Genomic DNA, 22,253 nt, shown 5'->3' with positions numbered 1-22,253 from the left:
ACTCCTGCTCCTAGTTCTTATGTTCTTATGTTCTAAGTCCCATAGCGAGCAAGATATACAACGCAAGTCACTCGCTGTGTATAAAGGGCCTCAGCGGGGAACGCATGGCCGAACCCGCATATAGCTCTGTTTTGAACACTGAGGAGCTCCGCTCCCTGGAATTCCCCAGTGTAGCGAGAGATAGGGATGCTATTTTTAAATGCCACCTGTTCTCCAAGGCCCCCAAAGCGGCCCCAAAACCCCCAGCCCGAATGCACTATGAGAGGGTCCATGGCCCGTCCCACGGCCCCCCCCAAACCCACGCAGGGCATCGCTGGCCCAATCGCGCGCATGCAATAAATGCCAGATTGGCACTGCCAACCTGCCATCTTGGCAATGCCCCATTAGCTTTTTTGTTCTTTATTCATTCTTGGTATGTGGGAATAGCGGCTGGGTCAGCATTTATTACCCATCCCTAATTGCCCTTGATGGGGCAGTTAAGAATCAATCACATTGCTGTGGGGCTGGAGTCACATGTAGGCCACACAAGTAAGGACGACAGATCTTCTTCCCTGAAGGACATTAGTGAACCAGATAGGTTTTTACAACAATCTACAACGGCTTCATTCATCATTAGACTTTTAATTCCAGATTTTTATTGAATTCAAATTTCTACAGTGGCGGGATTTGAACCTAGATCCACAGAGTATTACTCTGGAACTCTGGTTTACTAGTCCAGTGACAATACCGTTACACCGCTACCTCCTCTGGCAGTGCCACCTGGGCACCTAGGCACTGCTAAGGTGCCAAGCTGACAGTGCCAGGTTGCCCAGGTGGCACCAGCAGTGCCAGGGCACCACATTGCCCTGGGAGACCCGCATGGCCCGCATGGAGCGGCAAGGTAGCACAGAGATTAGCACTGTTGCTTCATAGCACCAGGGACCCGGGTTCGATTCCTGGCTTGGGTCACAACTGTGCGGAGTCTGCACGTTCTCCCCGTGTCTGTGTGGGATTTCTCCGGGTGCTCCAGTTTCCTCCCATAAGTCCTGAAATACGTGCTTTTTAGGTGAATTGGACATTCTGAATTCTCCTTCAGTGACCCTGAACAGACACCGGAATGTGGCGACTAGGGGAATTTCACAGTAACTTCATTGCAGTGTTAATGTAAGCCTACTTGTGACAATAACAATTATTATTATTATGATGATGATGAGGGCCGTTCTGTCTGGTCCCTATTTGTGGAGACCAGTACCAAACAGCACTCGCCCGAGGTCCCTGAGGATAGATGTCAAACCTCAGGTACCTCGGGAATCTGCACATTAAAGTTAGATTAGCTGTCTCGCTTTAATTTGCAGATTTGCCAAAATGTGATCCCGTCCACAATGTGCGGGATTTACATTGCAATTTCTTGCGAGATCGCGCTAGCTCTTGTGTGGCATTGCGACCCAGGTAAATCCCGGGAGCGGTGTCTCCCGGTTTTTATTGGCCAAGATGCGAGCTTTGACTTTCAGGTGCAGCGTTGCAATTGGATCGCACCCATTAACACACATTAAATTTTTTTTTTTAACTCACTGGGCGGGGTTCTCTGACCCCCGCCGGGTCGGAGAATCGCCGGGGGGGGGGGCAGCGTGAATCCCGCCTCGCTGCTCTGACACCGGATGCCGAATTCTCCAACGTCGGCTTTTTGGCGGGGGCGAGGATCACGTCGCACCGGTCAGGGGCCGTTGGCAGTGGCCCCCCCCCCACCCAGCGATTCTCCGGGCCCCGATGGGTCGAGCGGCCACCCGTTTTTGGCCAGTCCCGCCGGCGTGAAATGCACACGGTCCATACCGACAGGACCTGGCTCTGAGGGCGGCCTGCGGAGTCCTCGGGGTGGGGGGGGGGGGGGGCGCGGGTGGGGGGGGGGGGGCGCGGGGGGGGGGCGCAGTGGGTCCCCCACTGTGGCCTGGCCCGCGATCGTGGCCCACCGATTTTGGCGTCGGTACGGCCTGCCCGCCAGTTGGGGGAGAATCCCGGCCACTGTCTTTTTAACTATTCGTTAAAGCTAAATGAGCCAGTTTGTTGAATGTTATGGCCCACAGCCTAATTTACACTTAGGATCATGATGTCAGCAGCACTGCAACCAAGAGAATATCCAAAGCAAACTTGTGATTCACTTTTCCTGCCAACAGCACCCACCCCACTTCCCAGCCCGTGGGTATTGCGGAGGCATGGGTTGGTTACAATGGAAATTGGCAAGAGGCGGGAAGATAGTATCCCGCTGTCAGTATAGAGCAGACACAGTGAGCTGCCAAGTGGACGTGATGTGTGAGGTTGGGGGCAGGGTGGAGAACAAGTGTTCAGGCCCGAGAGCGGGAGGAAAAATCTAAAATGGGAAATCACTAGAAAAAAATGTCACCATTCTGATTTGCTGCACAGATATTCTGCGATTCATGCTTCAGTTCCAGCTTCAGTGGAAACTGGGAAGGGGCCCATCCAATGAACCCTGCATTAAATAGCAACAATGGAAACTCAATAGAAAGATTTAAAAATATTGAATAAACATCTTATAGCCCTTCGCGACTGTTAATAGGAAACAAAAGGGGCAGGAGGTTAATGAAAAGATAAACAGCTCGGAATGTTACACTTGTGACCTATTTCCAGAAACGTTCAGTCCTGTCTTCTGTCCTGCATATGACCATGCGCTCACAAGAGTTTTAAATTCCCTGGGTGTATAAACACAAACCTTTGGGTGGAATTGTCCCCAAAATTTGTCAGTGTTAATTTCAGACTGTGAACCGACATGTATCACTCCAGCTGCACAGCCGAGTTTTCACTCCAGGTTTTAGTGGCCATTACCAGATTTGTGCCCATGGCGAGCGAAGCCGCTAAATTGCGGCCTTAGAAGTTGGTTGGAAAGATCCATCACTGGATAATTGGCACACAGCCAGCAAACAGCTGTATGGACACAAATGTGGTAACAGTTACTCAGGTGTCAACATGTTTAGATGTAGAAAGAGACTCTCTTGAGAGACTCGGGTAAGTTATGCTGACTGTAAAAGAATGAGGAAAACACTTTCACATGATGACCAGTTTTGTTCACGAGAGTTCTGATAGAGAAAGGAAACACTGACTAAAGTTCAAAGGAAGGCATCAAATGACAGACTTCAGTAGGAGCAATTGAGAAAGCAGGTCATACTGTGTTAATTGTGATAAAAATTTGGGATACTCTCTTCAAAAGCATGTTGATTGTGGAACAATTGGAACATTGAAGAATGTGGTAGATTTTTGTTAGTAAACATATCTATCGAAGGATATAGAGCTAATGTGGATAAATTGAGTTAGTTTCAAATCCTCTATTATCTAATAGAATGGTAGAATAAGTTTGAGAGGCTGAATGGCTTCCTCCTGTTCTTGTGTTCTGATTAATAGTGAACACAAAGATATTTGCAATCAAATATACCAAAATCAAAATGGGGTCAATAGGCTAATGTTGGGTAGTTCTGTGCGGTGCAACAGGAGATGTCTAGCTAAAATATAAATGCTATATTTTTCCTAGTTATCTGTTCTTGATTTATGTTCCCACAAATTACCTGTGGTAGTATGTATTGGGGGTCATGTAGGACTGGAAGCCCTAATGTCATTGGCTGACAGATCCCGGGTCCTGGTTGGCCGTTGACCTCTAGCTCCGCCCTGAAGGCGGAGTATAAGAAGCCGGTCTTCCCCCGCAGGCCAGTTTACTATCGAGCTGCGGGGAACAGACACGCTTAATAAAGCCTCATCGACTTCACTCTATTCGTCTCACGGAGTCTTTGTGCGCTACAATTTATTAAGCGTGCCTAAAAAGGACTATGGAGCTCAGGATCATTCCGGAATGCCTGAGGATCAGCCCCCACGCAGTGAACGCGGCAGCAGCCTTCAAGCACTGGCAGACTTGCTTCAAGGCCTACCTCAGAACGACCACCGGCCGGGTCACAGAAGACCAAAAACTGCAGGTTCTGCACTCGAGGGTGAGCACGGAGATTTTCTCCCTCATCGAAGATGCGGAGGATTTCCAGACGGCGTTCGCAGCACTGAAAAGTCTCTATGTCCGCCCAGTAAACCAAATCTACGCTCGCTACCAGCTCGCGACGAGACCCCAAGTTCCCGGAGAATCGATGGACGAATTCTACGCCGCGCTGCTGATTTTGGGACGAGCCTGCAGCTGCCCGTCGGTGAACGCAAACGAACACACGGACATGTTAATGCGCGATGCTTTTGTGACAGGTATGCAATCCTACCAAATCCGCCAAAGACTTCTAGAAAAAGAGTCGCTAGGACTCTCAGAGGCACGGGCCCGAGCAGCCTCCCTAGACGTGGCCGCGCGTAATACCCGCGCCTACGGCCCCGACCGCGCGGCAGCCCATTGGGCCCCGTACGTAGCCGTCGCGGCAAAACCCCTACCCCCCCCCCCCGGACACCCCACAGGCTTGCGCGGTCCAAACGCCGAGTCACACCGGGGCGCCCGCTGTTATTTCTGCGGCTAGGTGAAACACCCCCGACAGCGTTGCCCGGCCCGCGCAGCTATCTGCAAAAGCTGCGGGAAAAAGGGCCATTATGCGGTTGTGTGCCGGTCCCGCGAGGTCGCCGCTGTCCCGGGAGAACAGGGAGCCCTGCAAGCCGTTTACGCGCCCCAACCCCCCCCAGCACGCCATGTACGACCCGCAGGCGCAGCTGCTCTGGGTCTCGACCACCGCGGTCCCGGGAGAACAGGGAGCCCTGCACGCCGCTTACGCTCCCCAACCCCCCTCCCCGCAGCCCATGTATGACCCACCGCCGGCGCTACCGCTTTGGGTCCCGGCCAACACTCTCCACGGAGAGGAGGGAGTTTTGCGCGCCCCTAATGCCCCCTAACCCCCACCCCGCGCCCCACGCCTGACCCGCCGGCGCCACCTACTTGGGCCCCGACCACCGCTGTCCCCGGTGAGGGAGCTCCGCGCGGCCCTAGCGCTCGCGGTCCTAGCACTCGCGGTCCTAGCGCTCCCCAGCCCTCCCAGCGCACCATGTGCGACCCACAGACGCCGCCATTTTGGGTCCCGGCCACCACGAGGGGCGCCGCCATCTTGGACCGCCCCAGACCTGTACGACGCGTGGGGGCGGCCATTTTGTCCACCCCCGCCGCCATCTTGTGACCCCCCAGCCACGTGCGATGTATGGGGGCGGCCATTTTGTCCATCCCCGACGCCACCTTGGACGGCAACAACGGACCCCACTCCACTACTACAACCACGTCTCGCTTCAATTACACTCGATCAAGCTCGGCCCCGGACACTCCAGACGACGACGACAACGGTGCTAATGAACGGCCACGAGACGCCATGCCTAGTCGACTCCGGGAGCACGGAGAGCTTTATACACCCCGACACGGTAAGACGCTGTTCCTTGACCACCTATCCCAGCGCACAAAAGATTTCCCTAGCTGCAGGATCCCACTCCGCACAGATCCAGGGATTCTGCGTAGTTTCCCTAACGGTGCAGGGGAGGGCGTTCAAAAACTACAAACTAAACGTCCTTCCCCAACTCTGTGCCCCCACCTTGCTGGGATTAGATTTCCAATGCAATCTACAGAGCCTTACGTTCAAATTCGGCGGCCCAATACCCCCACTCACTACCTGCGGCCTCGCAACCCTCAAGGTGCAACCCCCGTCCTTGTTTGCGAACCTCACCCCGGGTTGCAAACCCGTCGCCACTAGGAGCAGACGGTACAGCGCCCAGGACCGGACCTTCATTCGGTCCGAAGTCCAGCGGCTACTAAAGGAGGGCATAATCCAGGCCAGCAATAGTCCCTGGAGAGCGCAGGTGGTAGTAGTGAAGACAGGGGAGAAACAAAGGATGGTCATTGACTATAGCCAGACCATCAACAGGTACACACAACTAGACGCGTACCATCTCCCCCGCATATCCGACATGGTCAACCGGATTGCCCAATATAAAGTCTTCTCCACCGTGGACCTCAAGTCTGCCTACCATCAGCTCCCAGTCCGCCCAAGTGACCGCAAGTGCACAGCCTTCGAGGCAGACGGGCGATCATACCATTTCCTACGGGTCCCTTTTGGCGTCACAAACGGGGTCTCGGTCTTCCAACGGGAGATGGACCGAATGGTTGATCAACATGGGTTGCGGGCCACGTTCCCGTATCTCGACAATGTAACCATCTGCGGCCACGATCAGCAGGACCACGACGCCAACCTCCAAAAATTCCTCCAGACCGCCAAAGCCTTGAACCTCACGTACAACGAAGACAAGTGCGTTTTTAGCACCGATCGGCTAGCCATTCTGGGCTACGTAGTGCGCAATGGGATAATAGGCCCCGACCCCGAACGTATGCGCGCCCTCATGGAATTTCCCCTCCCGCACTGCCCAAAAGCCCTGAAATGCTGCCTGGGGTTCTTTTCATACTACGCCCAGTAGGTCCCCCAGTACGCAGACAAGGCCCGCCCCCAATACAGACCACGACCTTCCCTCTGTCGACAGAGGCTTGCCAGGGCTTCAGCCGCATCAAAGCGGATATCGCAAAGGCCACGATGCGCGCCATCGACGAGTCCCTCCCCTTCCAGGTCGAGAGCGATGCCTCCGACGTAGCTCTAGCGGCCACCCTTAACAAAGCGGGCAGACCCGTGGCCTTTTTCTCCCGGACCCTCCACGCCTCAGAAATCCGCCACTCCTCAGTGGAAAAGGAAGCCCAAGCCATAGTGGAAGCTGTGCGACATTGGAGGCATTACCTGGCTGGCAGGAGATTCACTCTCCTCACCGACCAACGGTCGGTAGCCTTCATGTTCGATAATGCACAGCGGGGCAAAATCAAAAACGACAAGATCTTAAGGTGGAGGATCGAGCTCTCCACCTTCAACTATGAGATTTTGTATCGTCCCGGAAAGCTGAACGAGCCGTCCGATGCCCTATCCCGTGGCACATGTGCCAACGCACAAATTAACCGCCTCCAAACCCTCCACGAGGACCTCTGCCACCTCTGCCACCCGTGCCGCCATCTTGGGCAGCACGGTAGCATTGTGGATAGCACAATTGCTTCACAGCTCCAGGGTCCCAGGTTCGATTCCGGCTTGGGTCACTGTCTGTGCGGAGTCTGCACATCCTCCCCGTGTGTGCGTGGGTTTCCTCCGGGTGCTCCGGTTTCCTCCCACAGTCCAAAGATGTGCGGGTTAGGTGGATTGGCCATGATAAATTGCCCTTAGTGTCCAAACTTGCCCTTAGTGTTGGGTGGGGTTACTGGGTTATGGGGATAGAGTGGAGGTGTTGACCTTGGGTAGGGTGCTCTTTCCAAGAGCCGGTGCAGACTCGATGGGCCGAATGGCCTCCTTCTGCACTGTAAATTCTATGATCTATGATCTACCCGGGGGTCACTCGGTTTTACCACTTCATCAAGTCCCGCAATCTCCCATACTCTTTAGAGGAGGTCCGTACAGTCACAAGGGACTGCCACATCTGCGCGGAATGCAAGCCGCATTTTTTCATGCCGGATGGAGCGCACCTGATTAAGGCTTCCCGCCCCTTTGAACGCCTCAGTCTCGATTTCAAAGGGCCCCTCCCCTCCACCGACCGCAACGCATATTTTCTTAATGTGGTGGACGAATACTCCCGCTTCCCTTTTGCCATTCCCTGTTCTGACATGACCGCGGCCACAGTCATTAAAGCCCTGAACAGCATCTTCACACTGTTCGGTTACCCCGCATACGTCCACAGCGACAGGGGGTCCTCTTTCATGAGTGAAGAGCTGCGCCAGTTCCTGCTCAGCAAGGGCATAGCCTCAAGCAGGACGACCAGCTACAACCCCCGGGGGAACGGGCAAGTAGAAAGGGAGAACGGCACGGTCTGGAAGGCCGTCCTACTGGCCTTACGGTCCAGGGACCTCCCAGTTTCACGGTGGCAGGAGGTCCACCCGGACGCTCTCCACTCCATCCGGTCGTTATTATGTACGAGCACTAATCAAACGCCTCATGAGCGTCTCCTGGTTTTCCCTAGGAGGTCCTCCTCTGGAACGTCGCTGCCGACCTGGCTGGCGGCCTCAGGACCCATCCTGCTCCGAAAGCATGTGCGGGCACATAAGGCGGACCCGTTGGTCAAAAGGGTTCACCTCCTCCACGCGAACCCCCAGTACGCCTACGTGGAGTACCCCGACGGCCGACAGGACACGGTCTCCCTGCGGGATCTGGCGCCCGCCGGCAACACGCACACCCCCCCCGACACCATCAACCCTTCCTGCCACCGCCGCACCCCGCGACCGCCCCCTTCCCAGGAGGATCGGTTCCCCTCCCCTCAGCACCGACAAAGAATAAAGCCCAAGCTGAAACCGTAAGGCTCCTGGAGGCGACAACACTGGTACAAGCACCACCACCACCGGGGCCAAGGCGATCGACACGGACGACCAGACCACCCGACCGACTCGTGGCGTCGATCTAAAACTAAATATGGACTTTTCACAAGAACATTTTGCTTTTCTTCCTATACCCTCTATAAATAGTTGCAACAGGACAAAATTGTACAATACTGTATTGCCATGTGAATGTTTTTTTCCTCCCAGGACCAGCCCTGTAAACCCTTACCACCATACGAAGCATCACCCCGCCGGGTTCATTTTTGACAAGGGGTGAATGTGGTAGTATGTATTGGGGGTCATGTGGGACTGGAAGCCCTAATGTCATTGGCTGACAGATCCCGGGTCCTGGTTGGCCGTTGATCTCTAGCTCCGCCCTGAAGGTGGAGTATAAGAGGCCGGAGTCTTCCCCCGCAGGCCAGTTTACTACCGAGCTGCGGGGGAACAGACACGCTTAATAAAGCCTCATCGACTTCACTCTATTCGTCTCACGGAGTCTTTCTGCGCTACATTACCTTCCTAACATAATCACACACATTTATGTCACTGATATCTTGTCTCATTTTGTCCCTCAGTGTCCAGTCTGCAGTCTCTATGTACAGAGAATGGATGCGGAGAAGCTGTGTGTTCAGTGTCTGCCTTGCTCAGAGAAATCAAAGAAAACCTTTCAGTTCTGCTGGGAGTGTCAGAGGGAGTGGAAGAATACTGATGTGCAGAGTGACTGCGGTAACGAATCCTGCAGTCTGACAGCTCTGCTTCTGGGCTGTGGTACAATCAAAAAGAAGGGTAGCTCAGTGTATGGCTGTCCTGAAGTACGGGCCTGTCCCAACTGTGAGACATTAACACAGCATTGCACGGCAGGTTGTCCATTTGTAACATGTCCCAATTGCTGTTATCCATTTTGTTATCGGTGCCTTGTGTTATTTGGATATTGTACAGATTGCCACATAGTCGGAAGGCAAAAGCTGACTGGCAAAGAGGCTGATAGTAAATGGAAGGCTAAACCTTCAATTCAAATGTTGACTGAATTGTTAGCTGGTCGATACTCCCTTCTAGAACAACAAAGAAACCAAATGAGGAGACATTTACGTGTAGCGGAACAGCAAAACTGCTCCGCCGTGCCACATTTCTGTTTTACTCTGCCGGCGGGATACTCTGTTAAGCCGGATGGTCAATAGGGTTTCCCGTTGTAGGGCAGCCCCAAGCCGTGGGGAAACCCGCTGGCTGCCGGCAAAATGGAGCATCCTGCCGGTGGAGAATCCAGCCCCTAAACTTCGTGTTTGGGAAATTCTCCTTGAATATTCTCCTTGATGCAAAGTAGAAACTTTATTTGATGTGACAGCTTTATTGTTTGCTGCCTTCCATTTTTCAAATATTTTCTCCAACTCTTGCTTAGATGCTTTTCAGTTCCCCCACATTCCCTCTCCTGAGTGGACATTCCTCGTGTATGACAAATTGTGAATTGGCAGATGCCTCCTCACACTGCCTATTGTGAAAATCACTATGCTGTGGTTCAGTATCAAGGACCAACCTCTGGGCAGAGAACACAATAAGAAGATGGACAAGGTGGAGAGGTGTTGACCTCAATCCACCTATCACTGAGTACCCCAGAAAGAAAGTCCGTAGCCAGCTTTGTCCATGGGGATCTCGATAAAGCTGTTGGTGATAGGTTAGCTTACTTACGTGGCTTGGACCGTGGATCTAGTAATCAAGATATCATAAAACTTGCTACCAAATAGATCTTTCTGATGTATTTGGTAAAGTTGATAGTCACATTCCAGGACTATATAGACAGGCTGGGAGCTCCTGCTGAAGCTGCCTGTCTCTAAGTGCTGGTACATCACTATTCAGTGCAATGTGATGTGTTTCCCTTAGATGATAGGTGGTTTGAAACTAACTCCATTTTTCCAAGGCTCTTACACATATTATGGTGAGATGTCTTGTTCATGATGTTTGTGAGGAATTTGACTTGACTGCTGTCCACCTTGTGGAAGGCTCCATATATCCTATTGTCCACATGTCACTTCAGGTTCTTTGGCCAGTCACTGTAAATCTGTGTCCTCTGGCCATCGACCCTTCCTGTCATGGGAAATAGTTTCTCTTGATGTACTCGATATCAATCATTCCCATCTCTAACACCTTCATTCTGGTGAATTGGCAGCTGCCTCCTCACTCTGCCCAGAGTGAAAATCACGGCACTTTGCTGTGGTTCACTATCATGGACTAGCCTCTGGACAGAGAACACAATAAGAAGATGGACTGGGAAAGAGACATAATTTTTCATATCTATTGGTCGTTACTTTAGGCTTCGATGCCTTTGATTGGGAAAGGGGAAATTAATTAGTGTTCCTGTTTGGAATTGTAAACCAGTCCGCCTTAGTTAAGTGCTCCCCTGCATTATATAGGTAACATAACTCCATGATCTTTAAAGCATAATTTAGATTTTTTTTTGGAGTTATGTCAGTAAGTTTCGTGTTAATTTGGGGATTCGTTTTCAACCAAGCTTTCAGCTCAGGGCCGTCAGTCTGGCTGCACTGTGTTCTCAGGTTGAAGGTTTCTGTGGCAATCACAATGGGATTGTCCAAGGAGTTTTAAATAATTAGTCAGTCATCATGTTCAATAACAATCATTATAATCATTGTTCAAATTTGTATTGGAATTTGTTATTAAGAATGCAGCTTTGTGTGGACGCTGTTGATCTAATGTAATTATGGAAGATGCCATTGTCCATTGCTTTTTACTCCTGTTTGTGTTTTTGATGAAAAATCGAGACTTCTGCCGTCAGTTTCAGTTTCACAACCAGTACTTCAGTTTAGAGAGCTGTCCGCATAACTCTGCTGACCAGTAAAGGAGATTGTTCCGTTATGGGGTTGAGGTATCTTTCACGAATTAAGAAGTAACTTTTTGTTTTACAGTATATGTTTAGCGAGAACATCGTTTTCGTTTTATTTGATGTAACTGCAAAAATAATGTAAGATTCACAATTAATTCACCCTGCCTGAATGAAATAAAGTTACCAGTTAATCTGACAAGACCGCACCTACAGTTTGCTTTTTGAAGAATGGAGAAGAATGTTCTGTTTCTTTATCATTATGCCTGGGTCTTGCTGTTGTTTACCTACATACCAGACAGAAAATGAAGCAACTTGCAGCACAAGAAACTCGAGGCCTGCTTGTGTGGTGGGCGAGTCACAATAAACCCGAGAATTTTTTGAGTATTTTGTCACAGATGCTGTTATCCCCAAAGTTGTCCATGAGCGATGTATTTGTAAGTGAGTGTCTATAGTTTACCCTTGGAGTGAATCATTCAATTCAAAAATAACTCAGCACCATTTTTACTTAAAAGGAGAAAGGTGAGTTCATTTCACAATATTGCACAGACATTACTTAAGACCATGTTCCCAACATTAACACAAAGATTTCTTATAAATGAAGATAAAACAATGGTGATCAAAATTGGAACAGTTTCACCCATTATTGATACAGGCCGGATCTTTTTGAAGTTTGGATGTTGCATTGTCTCAGGTGAAGGTTTTGAGGTTGTGGGGTAATCTCTGCAGTTGTGATGGGCTCCACTGTCTATTGGCTTTAACAGATGATTGAGTCGGTGGAAGCAAAGTTTAGGGGGAACGAGAGAAAGTTCTTTTCTCCTGGTGGAGGTCCACGTCTGCAGAGGAAAATGCGTTTTTAATGCAATAGCGGTCACCTACCTGGGTTATGAGGATTGCCATGGGTGGCACCCCATGGAGGAAAATGTACAGGCCATCCGTCAGGTACTGATGTCAATCGGACTGATGGAACTAAGTGCATTTTTGGGCCGAGCAAGTTACTGTGGCAAGTTTATTCTGAACCTCACCATAGTCTTGGCTCTCCTCCACTGTCTGCTAAAGAAAGGTCAATGCTGGGAATGGTCCCACGACCAGGAGACGGCTTTCGTGAAGAAGCAGCTATCCTCCTCCCGTCCACTGATTCACTTTGACACAACCAAGCCGCTGTTGTCAACTTGCGATGCTTCCCCCTACAGAGTTGGGGCCATCTTCGCCCACTGGATGGACGATGGATCGGAACGCTCCATAATGTTTGCGTCCTGGACATTGGGAGACGCGGAAAAAAGCTATGCACAAATCGAGAAGGTAGGCTTGGCCGTGGTGTTTGGGGTAAACAAATCCCATCAGTACGTCTACGAGCATCCTTTCACTGTCTACACCGATCACAAGCCCCTTTTGGGGTTGTTTAAGGAAGAACGGGCGATTTTCTCCCCATTGCCTCTGCCAGGACCCAGCGGTGGGTGCTACTGTCAGCAGCATACAGGTATGTATTGGAACATCGCTCCAGGTCCGCGATACGTTGAGCTGCCGCCCTCTCCCCACCAGGTCGCTTGCACCGGTGTCGGCCGACAAAGTGATAGCCACGCTCCATTTTATGGATTCCTTGCTGGTCACGTGTTCAAACATCCACGGCTGGACTCAGGCGGATGCGCAGTTGTCCCGGGTAAGGCACATAATCCAGTATGGGGCCCAACACCTTGCCTTGGCGAGGGATTTGCCGACGTACACTAACAAGATACCCGTGTCATCCTGTGGGGAACACAGATGGTGGTTCCCGAGCACGTGCTTGCCCCACTCCTGCAGGACCTCCGCAATGGACACCCAGAGGTGTCAAAGATAAAGATGCTAGCCCGCAGCTACGTATGTTGGCCAGGCATTGATGCAGCGTAGAGAAGGTGGCTCAACGTTGTGCTCAATGCCGGGGCCGGCGCCTTCACAGAGATGTTGCAGGACCTTTCTAGGGAGCAATGTTCCTCATCAACATAGTCAGCCACTCAAAGTGGATGGAGGTCCATTAAATGCAAACCACGATAGCTCGAGCCACCATTGATCGGCTTGTAGCCATGTAAAATGGCCACCTGCAAAGGACCATGGGAATTGTGGTCAATTTGGGACACAGACATGGAACTTAGAACATTACAACGCAGTACAGGCCCTTTGGCCCTCGATGTTGCGCCGACCTGTGAAACCACTCTGAAGCCCATCTACACTATTCCCTTATCATCCATATGTCTATCCAATGACCATTTGAATGCCCTTAGTGTTGGCGAGTCCACTACTGTTGCAGGCAGGGCATTCCACGCCCTTACTACTCTCTGAGTAAAGAACCTACCTTTGACATCTGTCTTATATCTATCTCCTCAATTTAAAGCTATGTCCCCTCGCGCTAGACATCACCATCGGAGGAAAAAGGCTCTCACTGTCCACCCTATCCAATCCTCTGATCATCTTGTATGCCTCTATTAAGTCATCTCTTATCCTTCTCTCTAACCAGGCAATATTCTGGTAAATCTCCTCTGCACCCTTTCCAATGCTTCCACATCCTTCCTATAATGCGGCGACCAGAATTGCACGCAATACTCCAAATGCGGCCGCACCAGAGTTTTGTACAGCTGCAACATGACCTCATGGCTCCGAAACTCAATCCCTCTACCAATAAATGCTAACACACCGTACGCCTTCTTAACAACCCTCTCAACCTGGGTGGCAACTTTCAGGGATCTATGTACATGGACACCGAGATCTCTCTGCTCATCCACACTACCAAGAATCTTCCCATTAGCCCAGTACTCTGTCTTCCTGTTATTCCTTCCAAAATGAATCACCTCACACTTTTCTGCATTAAACTCCATTTGCCACCTCTCAGCCCAGCGCTGCAGCTTATCTATGTCCCTCTGTAACTTGTAACATCCTTCCGCACTGTCCACAACTCCACCGACTTTAGTGTCATCTGCAAATTTACTCACTCATCCTTCTACGCCCTCCTCCAGGTCATTTATAAAAATGACACACAGCAGTGGCCCCAAAACAGATCCTTGTGGTACACCACTAGTAACTGGACTCTAGTCTGAACACTTCCCATCATCCACCTGTTTGGTCACCTTCTCAAAGAACTCAATAAGATTTGTGAGGCACGACCTACCCTTCACAAAACCGTGTTGACTATCTCTAATCAAATTATTCCTTTCCAGATGATTATACACCCTATCTCTTATAAACCTTTCCAAGATTTTGCCCACAACAGAAGTAAGGATCACTGGTTTATAGTTACCGGGGTTGTCTCTACTCCCCTTCTTGAACAAGGGGACAACATTTGCTATCCTCCAGTCTTCTGGCACTATTCCTGTTGACAAAGATGACTTAAAGATAAAAGCAAAAGGCTCAGCAATCTCCTCCCTAGCTTCCCAGAGAATCCTACGATAAATCCCATCCAGCCCAGGGGACTTATCTATTTTCACACTTTCCAGAATTGCTAACACCTCCTCCTTATGAACCTCAAGCCCTTCTAGTCTAGTAGCCTGAATCTCCGTATTCTCCTCGACAACATTGTCTTTTTCCTGTGTGAATACGGACGAAAAATATTCATTTAGCACCTCTCCTGTCTCCTCTGACTCCCAGCACAACTTCCCACTACTGTCCTTGACTGGCCCTATTCTTACCCTAGTCATTCTTTTATTCCTGACATATCTATAGAAAGCTTTAGGGTTATCCTTGATCCTACCTGCCAAAGACTTCCCGTGTCCCCTCCTGGCACTACTTAGCTCTCTCTTTAGGTCCTTCCTAGCTAACTTGTAACTCAGGAGCGCACTAACTGAACCTTCATGTCTCATCTTTACATAAGCCTCCTTCTTCCTCTTGACAAGTGTTTTGACTGCCTTAGTAAACCACGGTTCCCTTGCTCGACCACTTCCTCCCTGCCTGACAGGTACATACTTATCAAGGACACGCAGTAGCTGTTCCTTGAACAAGCTCCACATTTCCATTGTGCCCATTCCCTGCAGTTTTCCTCTCCATCCGATGCATCCTAAGTCTTGCCTCATCGCATCATAATTGCCTTTCCCCCAGATATAACTCTTGCCCTACGGTATATATCTATCCCTTTCCATCACTAAAGTAAACGTAATAAAATTGTGGTCACTATCACCAAAGTGCTCACCTACCTCCAAATCTAACATCTGTCCTGGTTCATTACCCAGTACCAAATCCAATACGGCCTCGCCTCTCGTTGGCCTATCTACATACTGTGTCAGGAAACCCTCCTGCACACATTGGACAAAAACGGACCCATCTAAAGTACTCGAACTATAGCGATTCCAGTCAATATTTGGTAAGTTAAAGTCCCCCATAACAACTGCCCTGTTGCTTTCGCTCCTATCCAGAATCATCTTTGCAATCCTTTCCTCTACATCTCTGGAACTTTTCGGAGGCCTATAGAAAACCCCTCACAGGGTGACCGCTCCTTTCCTGTTTCTAACCTCAGCCCATATTACCTCAGTACACAAATCCTCATCAAACGTCCTTTCTGCCACCGTAATACTGTCCTTGACTAACAATGCTACCCCTCCCCCTCTTTTACCACCTTCCCTGAGCTTACTGAAATATCTAAACCCGGCACCTGCAACAACCATTCCTGTCCCTGCTCTATCCATGTATCCGAAATGGCCACAACATCAAAGTCCCAGGTACCAACCCATGCCGCAAGTTCACCCACCTTATTCCGGATGCTCCTGGCATTGAAGAAGACACACTTTAAACCACCTTCCTGCCTGCCGGTACACTCCTGCAACTTTGAAACCTTACTCATGACCTCTCTACTCTCAACCTCCTGTATGCTGGAGCTACAATTCAGGTTCCCAAGCCCCTGCTGAACTAGTTTAATCCCTCCCGAAGAACATGAGCAAATTGCCCCCCCAGGATATTGGTACCCCTCCGGTCCAGGTGTAGACCATCCCGTTTGTCGAGGTCTCACCGACCACAGAATGAGCCCCAATTATCCAGAAATCTGAAACCCTCCCTCCTGCACCATCCCTGTAGCCACGTGTTCAACTCCTCTCTTTCCCTATTCCTCGTCTCACTATCACGTGGCATAGGTAACAACCCAGAGATAATAACTCTGTTTGTCCTAGATCTAAGTTTCCACCCCAGCTCCCTGGATTACTGCCTTACATCCCTATCCCTTTTCCTACCTATGTCGTTGGTACCTATGTGGTACCACATAGGAGCTGTTGTCACTTGACAACAGCTCCTCCACAAACCACCTTCAAGTTAGGGTGACCACAACAGAGGTATGCAAATTTCCCTCGCAACAGCCAATCAGCAGCTCCACTATACTGCTCTCTGCTGGATGCTTGGCTTAACTTGAACAGCTAGGGTCTCTTGCTCAGGTACACCTTCAAGTCAGGTTGACCACAATGGAGGTATGCAAATTTCCCCCGCAAAAAGTCAATCAGCAGCTCTGCTCTACTGGGCTCTGCTGGATGCTTGTCTTAACTTGAACAGCTGGGGTCTCTTGCTCAGGTACACTTTCAAGTTAATTTGAACGCAACGGAGGTATGCAAATTTCCCTCGCAACCGCCAAATCAGCAGTTCTGCTCTACTGCCCTCTGCTGGATGCTTGTCTTCACCTGAACAGCTAGGGTCTTTTGCTCAGGTACACCTTCAAGTTAGGTTGACCACAACGGAGGTGTGCACATTTCCCCTGCAACAGCCAATCAGCATCTCCGCACTAGTGCCCTCTGCTGGAAGGTTCTCTTCACCTGAACAGCTAGGGTCTCTTGCTCAGGTACACCTTCCAGATCGGTTGAGCACAACGGAGGCATGCAAATTTCCCCCCACAAAGGCAAATCAGCACGTCCGCTGTACTGCCCTCTGCTGGATGCTTGTCTTAACTTGAACAGCTAGTGTCTCTTGCTCAGGTATACCTTCAAGTTAGGATGAACACAACGGAGGTATGTAAATTTCCCCCGCAACAGCCAATCAGCAGCTCTGCTCTTCTGCCCTCTGCTGGATGCCTGTCTTCACTTGAACAGCTAGGGTATCTTGCTCAGGTACAGCTTCAAGTTAGGTTGACCACAACGGAGGTATGAAAATTTTCCCCGCAACAGCCAGTCAGCAGCTCTGCTCTACTGCCCTCTGCTGGATGCTTGTCTTCACTTGAACAGCTACCGTCGCTTGCTCAGGTACACCTTCAAGTCAGGTTTAGCACAACGGAGGTATGCAAATGTCCCTCGCAAAAGCCAATCAGCAGCTCCACTCTCCCGGCCTCTGCTGGGTGCTTGTCTTCACTTCAACAGCTAGGGTCTCTTGCTCAGGTACACCTTCAAGTTAGGTTGACCACAACGGAGGTGTGCAAATTTCCCCCGCAACAGCCAATCCGCACCTCCGCTCTACTGCCCTCTGCTGGATGCTTGTCTTCACTTGAACAGCTAGGGTCTCTTGCTAAAGTACACATTCAAGTTAGGTTGACCACAACCGAGGTATGCAAATTTCCCCCACAACGATAAATCAGCAGCTCCTCTGTACTGCCCTCTGCTAGATGCTTGTCTTAACTTGAAGCGATAGGGTCTCTTGCTCAGGTACACCTTCAAATTAGGGTGACCACAACGGAGGTAATTAAATTTCCCCCGCAACAGCCAATCAGCAGCTCTGCTCTACTGCCCTCTGCTGGATGCTTGTCTTCACTTGAACAGCTACCGTCGCTTGCTCAGGTACACCTTCAAGTCAGGTTTACCACAACGGAGGTATGCAAATGTCCCCCGCAAAAGCCAATCAGCAGCTCCGCTCTCCCGGCCTCTGCTGGGTGCTTGTCTTCACTTCAACAGCTAGGGTCTCTTGCTCAGGTACACCTTCAAGTTCGGTTGACTATAGCGGAGGTATGCAAATTGCCCCCGCAACGGCAAATCAGCAACTCCACTGTACTGCCCTCTGCTGGATGCTTGTCTTCACTTGAACAGCAAGGGTCTCTTGCTCAGGTACACCTTCTAGTTAGGGTGAGCACAACAGAGGAATGCAAATTTCGCCCGCAACAGCCAATCACCAGCTCCGCTCTACTACCCTCCGCTGGATGCTTTTCTACACTTGAACAGCTAGGGTCGCTTGCTCTGGTACACCTTCAGGTTAGGGTGACCACAATGGAGGTATGCAAATTTCCCCTGCAACAGCCAATCAGCGGCTCCACTCTACTGCCGTCTGCTGGGTGCTTGTCTTCACTTGTACAGTTAGGGTCTTTTGCTCAGGCCATCTTCAAGTTAGGTTGACCGCAACGGAGGTATGTACCCTTCAACAGCCAATCAGCAGCTCTGCTCGACTGCCCTCTGCTGGATGCTTGTCTTCACCTGAACAGCTAAGGTCTCTTGTTCAGGTACACCTTCAAGTCAGGTGACCACAACGGAGGTATGCAAATCTCCCCGCAACAGCCAATCAGCGGCTCCGCTCTAGTGCCCTCTGTTGGATGCTTGTCTTCACTTGAACAGGTAGGGTCGCTTGCTCAGGTACACCTTCAAGTTAGGTTGACCACAACGGAGGAATGCAAATTTCCCCCGCAACAGCCGTCACAGCTCTGCTCTTCTGCCCTGTGCTGGATGCTTCTTCACCTGAACAGCTAGGGTCTCTTGCTCAGGTACACCTTCAGGTTAGGGTGACCACAACGGAGGTATGTACCCTGCAACAGCCAATCAACAGCTCCGCTCGACTGCCCTCTGCTGGATGCTTGTCTTCACCTGAACATCTAGGGTCTCTTGCTCAGGTACACCTTCAAGGCTGGTTGACCACAATGGAGGTATGCAAATTTCCCCCGCAACAGTCAATCAGCTGCTCCGCTCTAGTGCCCTCTGCTGGAAGCTTGTCTTCACTTGAACAGTTAGGGTCTTTTGCTCAGGTACACCTTCAAGTTAGGTTGACCACAACGGAGGTATGCAAATTTCCCCCGCAACAGCCGTCAGCAGCTCCGCTCTTCTGCCCTCTGCTGGATGCTTGTCTTCACCTGAACAGCTAGGGTCTCTTGCTCAGGTACACCTTCAGGTTCGGTTGACCACAACGGAGGTATGCAAATTTCCCCCACAACAGTCAATCAGCAGCTCTGCTGTACTGCCCTCTGCTGGGTGCTTGTCTTCACTTGAACAGCTAGGGTCTCTTACTCCGGTACACCTTCAAGTTAGGTTGACCACAACGGAGGTATGCAATTTCCCCCACAATGGCAAATCAGCAACTCCGCTGTACTGCCCTCTGCTGGATGCTTGTCTACACTTGAACAGCTCGGGTCTCTTGCTCAGGTACACCTTCAAGTTAGGTTGAACACAACGGAGGTATGCAAATTTCCCCCGCAATGGCCAATCAGCAGATCTGCTCTACTTCCCTCTGCTGGATGCTTGTCTTCACTTGAACAGCTGGTGTCTCTTGCGCAGGTACTCCTTCAGGTTAGGGTGACAACTACGGAGGTATGCAAATTTCCACCGCAACAACCAATCAGCATCTCTGCCCTACTGTCCTCTGCTGGATGCTTATCCTCACTTGAACAGCTCGGGTTTTTTGCTCAGGTACACCTTCAAGTTAGGGTGACCACAACAGAGGTATGCAAATTTCGCCCACAACAGCCAATCAGCGGCTCCACTCTACTGCCGTCTGCTGGGTGCTTGTCTTCACTTGTACAGTTAGGGTCTTTTGCTCAGGCCATCTTCAAGTTAGGTTGACCGCAACGGAGGTATGTACCCTTCAACAGCCAATCAGCAGCTCTGCTCGACTGCCCTCTGCTGGATGCTTGTCTTCACCTGAACAGCTAAGGTCTCTTGTTCAGGTACACCTTCAAGTCAGGTGACCACAACGGAGGTATGCAAATCTCCCCGCAACAGCCAATCAGCGGCTCCGCTCTAGTGCCCTCTGTTGGATGCTTGTCTTCACTTGAACAGGTAGGGTCGCTTGCTCAGGTACACCTTCAAGTTAGGTTGACCACAACGGAGGAATGCAAATTTCCCCCGCAACAGCCGTCACAGCTCTGCTCTTCTGCCCTGTGCTGGATGCTTCTTCACCTGAACAGCTAGGGTCTCTTGCTCAGGTACACCTTCAGGTTAGGGTGACCACAACGGAGGTATGTACCCTGCAACAGCCAATCAACAGCTCCGCTCTACTGCCCTCTGCTGGATGCTTGTCTTCACCTGAACATCTAGGGTCTCTTGCTCAGGTACACCTTCAAGGCTGGTTGACCACAATGGAGGTATGCAAATTTCCCCCGCAACAGTCAATCAGCTGCTCCGCTCTAGTGCCCTCTGCTGGAAGCTTGTCTTCACTTGAACAGTTAGGGTCTTTTGCTCAGGTACTCCTTCAAGTTAGGTTGACCACAACGGAGGTATGCAAATTTCCCCCGCAACAGCCGTCAGCAGCTCCGCTCTTCTGCCCTCTGCTGGATGCTTGTCTTCACCTGAACAGCTAGGGTCTCTTGCTCAGGTACACCTTCAGGTTCGGTTGACCACAACGGAGGTATGCAAATTTCCCCCACAACAGTCAATCAGCAGCTCTGCTGTACTGCCCTCTGCTGGGTGCTTGTCTTCACTTGAACAGCTAGGGTCTCTTACTCCGGTACACCTTCAAGTTAGGTTGACCACAACGGAGGTATGCAATTTCCCCCACAATGGCAATTCAGCAACTCCGCTGTACTGCCCTCTGCTGGATGCTTGTCTACACTTGAACAGCTCGGGTCTCTTGCTCAGGTACACCTTCAAGTTAGGTTGAACACAACGGAGGTATGCAAATTTCCCCCGCAATGGCCAATCAGCAGATCTGCTCTACTTCCCTCTGCTGGATGCTTGTCTTCACTTGAACAGCTGGTGTCTCTTGCGCAGGTACTCCTTCAGGTTAGGGTGACAACTACGGAGGTATGCAAATTTCCACCGCAACAACCAATCAGCATCTCTGCCCTACTGTCCTCTGCTGGATGCTTATCCTCACTTGAACAGCTCGGGTTTTTTGCTCAGGTACACCTTCAAGTTAGGGTGACCACAACAGAGGTATGCAAATTTCGCCCACAACAGCCAATCAGCGGCTCCACTCTACTGCCGTCTGCTGGGTGCTTGTCTTCACTTGTACAGTTAGGGTCTTTTGCTCAGGCCATCTTCAAGTTAGGTTGACCGCAACGGAGGTATGTACCCTTCAACAGCCAATCAGCAGCTCTGCTCGACTGCCCTCTGCTGGATGCTTGTCTTCACCTGAACAGCTAAGGTCTCTTGTTCAGGTACACCTTCAAGTCAGGTGACCACAACGGAGGTATGCAAATCTCCCCGCAACAGCCAATCAGCGGCTCCGCTCTAGTGCCCTCTGTTGGATGCTTGTCTTCACTTGAACAGGTAGGGTCGCTTGCTCAGGTACACCTTCAAGTTAGGTTGACCACAACGGAGGAATGCAAATTTCCCCCGCAACAGCCGTCACAGCTCTGCTCTTCTGCCCTGTGCTGGATGCTTCTTCACCTGAACAGCTAGGGTCTCTTGCTCAGGTACACCTTCAGGTTAGGGTGACCACAACGGAGGTATGTACCCTGCAACAGCCAATCAACAGCTCCGCTCTACTGCCCTCTGCTGGATGCTTGTCTTCACCTGAACATCTAGGGTCTCTTGCTCAGGTACACCTTCAAGGCTGGTTGACCACAATGGAGGTATGCAAATTTCCCCCGCAACAGTCAATCAGCTGCTCCGCTCTAGTGCCCTCTGCTGGAAGCTTGTCTTCACTTGAACAGTTAGGGTCTTTTGCTCAGGTACTCCTTCAAGTTAGGTTGACCACAACGGAGGTATGCAAATTTCCCCCGCAACAGCCGTCAGCAGCTCCACTCTTCTGCCCTCTGCTGGATGCTTGTCTTCACCTGAACAGCTAGGGTCTCTTGCTCAGGTACACCTTCAGGTTCGGTTGACCACAACGGAGGTATGCAAATTTCCCCCACAACAGTCAATCAGCAGCTCTGCTGTACTGCCCTCTGCTGGGTGCTTGTCTTCACTTGAACAGCTAGGGTCTCTTACTCCGGTACACCTTCAAGTTAGGTTGACCACAACGGAGGTATGCAATTTCCCCCACAATGGCAAATCAGCAACTCCGCTGTACTGCCCTCTGCTGGATGCT

The 22,253-nt window shown here is 50.8% G+C and overlaps 1 protein-coding gene and 1 long non-coding RNA gene across 5 annotated transcripts in view; both read left to right on the top strand.

The window, feature by feature from the left end:
* Window positions 1-11,361, top strand: part of LOC140430769 (uncharacterized) — a 39,698-nt gene extending 28,337 nt beyond the window's left edge. For all 4 annotated transcript variants that reach the window (XR_011949540.1, XR_011949538.1, XR_011949539.1 and 1 more), the window contains one exon: window positions 8,905-11,361. This is a non-coding gene — a long non-coding RNA (uncharacterized lncRNA). The remainder of the gene's footprint in view (window positions 1-8,904) is intronic.
* Window positions 11,362-12,071: 710 nt separating this feature from the next.
* Window positions 12,072-22,253, top strand: part of LOC140430236 (uncharacterized) — a 37,188-nt gene continuing 27,006 nt past the window's right edge. Inside the window, exon 1 of the mRNA XM_072517665.1 lies at window positions 12,072-12,461. Within this exon, the coding sequence (XP_072373766.1) occupies window positions 12,072-12,461 (390 nt within the window). The remainder of the gene's footprint in view (window positions 12,462-22,253) is intronic.

Source organism: Scyliorhinus torazame, chromosome 10, assembly GCF_047496885.1.
Source record: "Scyliorhinus torazame isolate Kashiwa2021f chromosome 10, sScyTor2.1, whole genome shotgun sequence".
Lineage (NCBI taxonomy): Eukaryota > Metazoa > Chordata > Chondrichthyes > Carcharhiniformes > Scyliorhinidae > Scyliorhinus > Scyliorhinus torazame.
Note: the sequence above shows the minus strand (reverse complement) of the source record. Positions and strands in the feature narration are given on the sequence as shown.